The 8,979-nt window shown below is 42.8% G+C and overlaps 1 protein-coding gene across 1 annotated transcript; it reads left to right on the forward strand.

Moving 5' to 3' along the window:
* The first annotated feature begins 2,757 nt into the window (after positions 1-2,757).
* On the forward strand, positions 2,758-8,428 carry cd248a (CD248 molecule, endosialin a). The gene has a single exon (XM_084712519.1). It carries the CDS (start codon positions 2,985-2,987, stop codon positions 5,331-5,333), a length of 2,349 nt encoding a protein of 782 aa, XP_084568645.1. The 5' UTR covers positions 2,758-2,984; the 3' UTR covers positions 5,334-8,428.
* The last annotated feature ends 551 nt before the right edge of the window (positions 8,429-8,979 follow it).

Genomic DNA, 8,979 nt, shown 5'->3' on the forward strand with positions numbered 1-8,979 from the left:
AAAAACAGTTTTTCAAGAATTTGCCTAAATTCAAAATATAACATTGGCATAATCATATTTAAAAGGACTCTGATCTTACCTGAGGAGCATCACATCATTTGTGAAAACTCTTATAATATGCTCTCTAGCTATGCAGGAGCTTTTGTCAGGTAAGGGAAAATAATCTGACTTACTTACTTTACTTACTTTACTTGAGTATCTTAAAAAACAAACAACAAAGAAAGAAAGCTTTCACTGCAAATTTGTGGGTGCTACATTTAAAAGTTGTGGGCATTTAACAAGGAACAGGACAAAAAAACTATGTAGTTGCATTATGGAAGGTATAGCATCCAGTTTTTTGGAGTTTGATCCATACTGGGGACTAAAAGTCAGGCTGTATCATCACCTGCTGCTTCAACTTCCACAAATCCCTGCACTGGGTCGGGTACCCACTGGGTAACAGGTATAGGCACCTGCAAAGAAAAAAAAAACTAAAACTAAAAACTAATTGTGAGTGAGCACCAAACGAGAACATTTTTTTTTTTTCAGTAGAGAAATCAGAAATGAAAATGATTGCGGAGTATTTTTAACAGCCAATCAAATCACAGGGGGTTCACATATAGCCAATCCGGTAATATTAAAACAATTAATCACAACACAGGTGTGTTTGAAAAAAAAAAATACAGCACAGGTGGGTTTTAAAACAACAACTCACATCACGTATGGTTCTCAAACACCCAGTCATAACACAAGTGAGTTTTAAAAGAATCAATCACAACAAGTTTTAAAACAACCAATCATGAACAGGTGGTTTTTAAAACAACCAAGAACTACACTGGTGTGCTTTAAATCATCCAATTACAGAACTGGGGAGTTGTAAAATAGCCTTTCTGTGTATACAAGGTTCACAAACAGTGAATCATGACACAGGTGGTTTCAAAACAACCAATCAAAGCACAGGTGGTTTTTAAAACAGCCAATCACAGCACAGGTGGGTTTTAAAACAGCCAATCACAGCACAGGTGGGTTTTAAAACAACCAATCACGACATTCACCACACATATCCTCTTGTGTTTCACGTTTTTGAGAGACTGCAAAACAGACGCTGCCGTCCAGATTCATGAAACGCCGAGCATCCCTCTCCTCAGAGCCTCCTGCACACCTTCAACATGTAGACAAATGGAAAGCTTGACAGCTCTAGTTATGCTATGCCATGATTGGATGGTTGCTGTTTGGAGGTGGGGTTTAGTGAAGGGTCACTTACAGGTAACAGGTCAGTACTAAGCTTTGCAGGGGTGGGTTTACAAAACTGCACACATGCAGGACTCAGTGGGGCCCCCAACTTCAGAAAAATATAACACTAAATTGCTGGAATACTTTTTAAAAATAATATAATATCTGATCAAAGATTAAGTAAACAGGGCTATGAAGCACCGAACAAAAGTAGTGAGTGCATTTGTTCAGTCTTTTTTTAATCTCGGCATTGCAGGCATAGTTCAGATAAGAGTATAAAATTAGGAAATTCTGGATAACCACTTAAAAGAATCACATAGCGCTCCATTTCTTTGCCTATCCACAGACATTTACTGCACTGTAGCTTCAGGTGCCTTCACTTTCTTTACACCACTTTAACAGTGAGGTGCATACAGTACAGGCTCTCAAACAACAAGTCAGGATTTATTACACAGGGTTCCTGCTACTCGTCCCCCCCTCCACCCTCAACTCAACCTCCTCTCCCAGACACACACATACAAACCCTCTCCCCTCCAGCATCCCCCTTTAAGAAACATAAGTCTCCAATTCACTGGCCTGGCTTTGTTTTCATAGTAAACCCAGAGGCCCTCTTCCTCCACACCGGTGACCTCGACTACTTTCTCCACTTCCCCATCCCAATCTGAGAGTTATTAGCACGGCGAAGAGTATTGTTTTTAATGTAGCTGCAAACCTTTTATGCAGGAACTGGTATCTTCTCTCTGGCTTAGGGTTGTGTTGTTAGTGTAGGATGCCAGATGTGTGCAAACAGATATATGCCATGCTATGGTTCCTTTTCATATTACCCCTGAGAATATCTTTTTTCAAGAGACTCATCACAGACACACGCACACTGAAATACATACATAAAACATCATTGAATAAACTGAGTGAACTTGAAAATGCCTGTGGAGTTCCCGCTGGAGATCCTCCCATCGCCCTGTATGGAATCAAATGGAGCAGACAAAACACACACTGTCAAAAGTATTGAACTCCACAGGAGGTATGCATGTTAAGAGCCTGCTGGTCGGAGTCATATTGAATAAAAAGATGAGAGAAGTGATTCACAAAGGGAGATGGAGGAGTTTGAGGCTGGAGAAGGAGAAACAGAGGATAACTGCTGGGAAGATTGCATCTGTTCAAGTGATTACTCATTTGAGTTATTAGGGATGAGAAAAGTTTTTGCCACAATTTGATGCATGTGAATGTGTGCACGTGTGTGTATGTGTCTGTGTGGTTAAATGGCAGAGTACCAAACTATGTCCATGAACAGGGCTTATGAAAACCATATGACATGCTCTGAAAGAGAAAGAAATGCACAGTTTGCTGCACCTCCCCCAATTCTGACATCCACATAGAGCCCCCCCCTTCCAAAAACATACAATTCTTTTCCTCAACTCCCTCTCTCCCCTTCTGCCCACCCTCCTTCTTGCTATATCTCCCTCCCTCTACACCCCCCCCCCCCTTCGCTTTTCTCCCCTCCCTCCCTGCTCTCTGAAATCTTGGGACAATCTGCATGCACTCAACTCCAGCGCAGATCTGTTTCAGCAGGGCAGAGTAAAGAGCACAGACAGACAGAAAAAAAATTACAGCTCAAATGAAGGGAGAAAAGTTCAGATAGACAACGAAAGAGGACCGAGAGAGAAAGCCACAACTGAGAGAAAACTTTCAAAGGCGAGGAAGATAAAAGTGTGTAGAAAGTTAGGGTGAGAGACAGGCGGAGAGTGGAGAGATATATTCACTTCTTAAAAAGAATGGGCTCCCTGGTGAGCAGTGCTGCTGCTCTTCTCTTAACGTCCCTGCTGGCTTTGCTCTTTGGACTTTCCTCAGTCCTTGGCCAGGATCTGAGAGAGAGGGATGCACTATGCAATGCGGACGGCTGCTTTGTGGTCTACTTCCAACGCAAGACCTTCCTGGACTCATGGAGGGCCTGCAAGGAGAAAGGTGGCAACCTGGCTACCATCAAACGCAACGATGATGCCACCAACATCGCCAGTCTCTTCTCTACTCTCGACTTGCGCTACTCACGCACCAAAGTGCGGGTATGGATTGGCCTGCAGCGCCAGCCTCGCCAGTGTTCCACCACACGCCCATTGCGGGGTTTCTCTTGGACTACTGGTGACCAGGACACAGAGTACACCAACTGGCAGAGAGAGGATTCCCCTAGTATGTGCTCGGGGCCACGCTGTGTGGTTATGAGCTACAACACTGAAGACCACAGTGATAACTTCAAGTGGTTGGATGGTTCCTGCTCAGTTTCTGTAGATGGGTATCTTTGTCATTATGCCTACAAAGGAATGTGCCCCCCTCTGTGGAATGAAGGGACAGGCAATGTCCTCTACACCACACCTTTTGACCTGCTAAGCACACTGCTGACCCATGTACCCTTTGGATCTGTTGCTACTGTGCCCTGCCCTGCTAACACCAAGGAGGATCAATCAGTTCTGTGTATGCAGAAGGAAGATGGCTCAGTGGGGTGGTCAAGAGAGTCTCCCCTCTGCTCTGATCTGCCCATATCACAGAACTGGTGTGAGAAGGACAACGGTGGATGTGAGCATTTCTGCAGGCTGGCTGGTGCTCATTTGTACTGCGAGTGTGCCAGTGGGTATCAGCTAGGAGATGATGGACTGAGCTGTGAGCTGTCTGATGTTTGCCAAGGGGCCCCCTGCGAGTTCGAGTGTCTGCCACTTTCAGATGGCTACCGTTGCGCCTGCCCTGAAGGATACATGCTGGCACCAGATGCACGCGGCTGTCTGGATGTAGACGAGTGCCTCCAGAGTCCTTGTGATCATATTTGTGTGAATGCCCTGGGGACATTTGTATGTCAATGTCGGGAGGGTTACCAACTCGATGAGGACGGTATGTGTGAGGATATAGATGAGTGTATAACTGATCCATGCGAACATGCCTGTGAGAACACTCCAGGCTCTCATATCTGTCACTGCCATCTGGGTTTTTCACCGGTGCCTGAGGACCTTAGCCGATGCCAAGACACCGATGAGTGCCAGATCCCCGGGACCTGCGAGCAGATGTGTGTGAATTATGAGGGTGGGTTTGAGTGCTACTGCGAGGAAGGCTATGAACTCATGTCTGATCACTTCTCATGTCACAAGAGAGGGGAGAGGGATGACCAATCTGCTGTTACCCCTCCTTTTCCTTGGGTCACGCACCGGCCTGGATCTGTGTGGGACCCAGTGGACTATGACTGGAACCCACAGCAGAGCCACACTGACTGGCCTCCAGAGGAGGAGCAACCTCTGGATTGGCTGACTGACCCACCCACAGTTTTGGATTCTGATGTCATTTGGGTCACCAGTGCCCCTCAGGAGGAACTGCCCTTTGATTCAGCCCTGGACTCCCCAACAAAGGAGGTTGAGGAAGATGAGGGAGACCTTGTAAACAATGGACAAGTGGACTGGTTGGAGTGGGGGCAGATAACTCAATCTGAGCTAGAGGTTTTGCCAGTCACCACCTCCACTACACCTCCACCCACCACGAACCCCAGTACTACCCCAGACTATTACGAAGATGACGAGGAGGAGACCACCACAGCTTTCCCTCACCTTTCCACCTCTACAGTCTCTGGGGGAGCGTGGAACTGGTGGGCAGGGCTCACCGCTTCAACCCATAAACCAGGAAATCCAGAGGATTCAGTCATCGACCACAGCATGCCTACGGAATCCAACTACCATGAGGAAGAAGAAGAAGAACAGTACACACTTATGGAAAAGTTCCCAGGGGAGGAGCTGGAGGAGGAGGATGAGGACCATGTGGAGATCACACAATCCCAAGGCACAGCTGTTCCCACCCAGCCTGCCCCTTCCCAGCCACCCCCAAGCAAGGGTGGAGAGAGCACTGACATCCTGGATTCCATCCAGGAAGACAGGGAGGAGCAGCAGAGCAGCACCTGGCTCCTGGTGGGCCTCCTGGTGCCCATCTGCATCTTCATTGTGGTGATGGTGGCGCTGGGCATCGTCTACTGCACCCGCTGCGCTGTCCAGCCACGCAACAAGAATTCCTCTGACTGCTACCACTGGATCTCAGGGGCTCATGACAAACAGGGAGCTCCTAACCAGTCAGCAGGGGTCAAGACCCATGTTTAGGCAGAGAGGAGAGAACCTGACATTTAAATAAACAGACTCTGCTTCAGAGGTAAGCAGGGGGTGAATGATGAACCTGGTAAATGTTTTACCCTCTCTGACTGTGGATCTGCCCACGCTTTGAACACATTTGGATATTACTGTTGAATATCAATTGATAGAAGAGGGGGAAGGGACACTGAAAACCATTGACCTTTTTTGGGATGGGGTTGCTATGTGGTACAAACTGCTTTAATGTTTCATACACTGACCACACAGCACAAGATCGGATTGCTTCATGATTGCACTAGGCTACATAATTATAAAATATTACCGTCTTCATCAGCAACGTCAAAGAAAAATCTGCTAATATCTGAGAGTTATGTGTGTCGGTCATTTCATTTCACAGCTGGAGCCAGATCCTGCAAAGAGCCGTTGAAATCAATGTACTGAGGGCAAAAGCATACTGCCTTACTGAAGTAGCAAAACTTAAAGGGAAAATTTGGCACTTTTCATGTGGATGTCCAGTCAGTGTTGATGGTAAATGTAGTCAACTGAGGTAATAAATTCCTCAGTGCTGCTGTACTGACAGAGAAGGTGAAGGTCTCCTGCTGTAAAATCTGTTGCTCTTCCTGCATCCGGTGATGTCACAGTGATGTCATTGGGCTTAACCCTTAAATCGGCAAACACACACAAATATTTTAGAAAATTAAGTCAAGTTTTCTGATCTAGGTAATGTTTTTTGTTTTTTTTTATTTACACTCTCTATTTGCTGATACATTGCACATTCGTATGCAGGAATTTAACTTTTCCTCCTTTACCCCTAAATAATACTTCATTTGCCAACTTTTAAAACATTTTATTGTAACATATAATAGCAATTAATTAGCTGGTTTCTTGGAACATTTTAAAAGTAAAAGAAAGAATAGTGATTGTGTTTTGAACACTGGAAACAAACCTAATATTTTGAATAAACAACAAGTTATTAACATTTAAATATGCGTAGACACTGGAAACATTATATCTGCAATGGAAGCTAAGGAAACAGAAATTGTCGCAAACATTTTGACCAGTGACAACAGAAAAAATATGCATAAAGTGGTGAATCAATAATACACATTTAAAAGTAAAATGAAGAGTCATCAATATTTCACACCTTTATATTATTGATTTTCTATAGAGTATCACCCTCAAAACATAAGAATGTCTGTGTTTTCTGAGCAATGTGTCCTCCAGGATAGTGGTTCCCAACCTTGGGCCCGGGGCCCCCTAAGAGGGGCGGCAACAATCACAGGGGAGTCCCTGAGGTTTTGTCTGCTCTGAGGTTGTCAAAATTAGGTTTTTACATGTGAACTAAAATCACAATTTCTACAAAAGCCTGTATACAAAACAATATATATGTACTATTAAAAAAAAACTAACAAAACTAAGATACATTTTTTTGTCCTCAATCAAAAATACTTGGTACTCATATTAGAAACGAGTAGGGGGGCTCGAAAGAAAGAAAGGTTAGGAACCACTGCTCTAAGATACAGAAATTCTGTGCTCGATTATCAAGGCTGTGAAAGTGTAATTCATTATTTTATTATTATTATTATTTTTTAAAAGAACATATAAAATCATCCTTAAAATCATAAACACGAAAATATAACAACACTTACAAATCAAGCCTGACTGATTCCTTCACTGATGAGTATTTTTGTCACCTAACATAATGTTTTGGCAAACAAAATAATAGATGGTGGTCAGAAGCTTGCATGCAATGCATCCTGGTACATGTAGGCCTATGGAGAGGGCTCCACAAGCTGCTTTTTTGGTCAGTACAGCAGCACTGAGGAATTTACCGTTTCAGTTGCCTATATTTACCATCAACACTGACCAGACAACCACAGGAAAAGTGCAGATTTTTCCCTTTAACCTTGAGGTTTCTTCCAAGCAAATTCCTCAGGCTCAGTTCATTTCAATAGCAGATCACTGTAGACAACTGTTACTGTCGACTGTGTCAAAGGGATTTGGACGTTAGCTCACATCAGCAGTGGGTGAAAGGAGACTGTAAGCAAATATCCCTTCAAGAGAGGAAACGTTCTGCAGTAGCATGAGAATGCTGGGAAAGCAATCACTGTGTTGGAGCTGACCAAAAAGCATTTTTGTATATAGTGAGGTCTTTTTTTTGTATTTATGTTTGTTTCATACTTGTCACCAGCCATTTAAAGAAGATAATAATTCAATGACATACCTTTTTTATGGAGCCCGTAAATGAGATGATATACAGAGGAATGTCTGTCGGCACATGGGAACATTTTCCCCTCCGTCATGTCCAGTTTAAGAGCACTTCTCCTTTCCTTGACTGTTTTTTAAGAGAGGTTAAAGTGCAGATGTTCACACTGCACAGGGAAAGTTGTAGTAGAGGCTGCTGGTTGACATTAGCCTTGACCTTGTTCATGAGATGTCCATCAGTCACCCTCTCTAACCCTAATTCATTATTTCACCGCAGCAGGTTTGTTGTCAGTCCAGCTCTGAAACGTTGGATCACATCCAGCTGTGTGAGACAGACCTTGAACTTCAGATTCTTTTACAATTTAAAAAGATCCATGATCTTAGAACACAAGGGAAGAAGTTCTCATTGGACATTATAGACCAAAGTAAGGCTGCGACTAATGATTATTTTATTTGTCGATTAATCTGTTGATTCTTTTCTCAGTTAACTCATTACTTGTTTGGCCCATAAAATGTCAGAAAATATGTTAATCTTTGTTTCCCAAAGCTCAAGATATTCAGTTTACCATCATAGAAGACAAAAGAAAACAGAAAATATTCACATTTGAGCAGCTGAAATCAGACATTAACTTAATAGACGACAACTAATTGATTAATCGACTAATAATCATTGCAGCTCTAGACCAAAGAAAAACAATTGCGACAAAATGCCAGGCACTTACAAGTTCAAACACCTTTAAGGGATAAATTACCATTTAATGGCTGGGAAAGAAAGTGCCTTTACAAATTTACACAGGAAATCTGTCTTTATTTTACTGATAGACTGTGAAATATTATAAACACCTGATGCCTTTTCTTCTGTTACATGTTAAGACATTGTGAATTAAAAACTATGACAAGGGTTCAGCGTGATGGTTTATTATTAACATTGGAAATGTCTTTTCTTTAAGGGACAGAGACGCTTTCTAACAAATGCAGCAGTCTCTGCAAGACACATTCTCCTGCAAATTAGCATCAGATTTTCTTACAGGGATGGTTTGAAGTATTTGAAGTGTGGTTGTATGAGGTACTTATCCACAGTCAGTGTTTTACCTACATTTAGAATATTTTCCCCACTTTACCTGGCTGTCAGACAGGCTTTTCTGATAGAAAATTGCTGTTATATAAGTCAAATATCATCCTCTTAAAAAAACAACCAAACTCCATAAAATCAGCTTGCAGAGCAAATGAGTTGCTGGTCTACTGCTGCATCGGCCTCTTAGTATGTTGGTGTTATTTTGTTACCCAGATGGCAGTGACAGATATTTTGTTATTTTGGTTTCAATAGCAGCAGTTTCCTGTCAAAAAAGTCTGTGAGAGCAAGTTAAAATGGTGAAAAGATTCTAATTATAGCGTACACTTAAACTGATTTTTATTAGGAGAATTGGAAAATATGTTTGTATGCTGATCCTGT

This window comes from Lutjanus erythropterus, chromosome 23 (genome assembly GCF_056507025.1).
Source record: "Lutjanus erythropterus isolate fLutEry1 chromosome 23, fLutEry1.hap2, whole genome shotgun sequence".
In the NCBI taxonomy this organism is placed as follows: Eukaryota; Metazoa; Chordata; class Actinopteri; order Lutjaniformes; family Lutjanidae; genus Lutjanus; species Lutjanus erythropterus.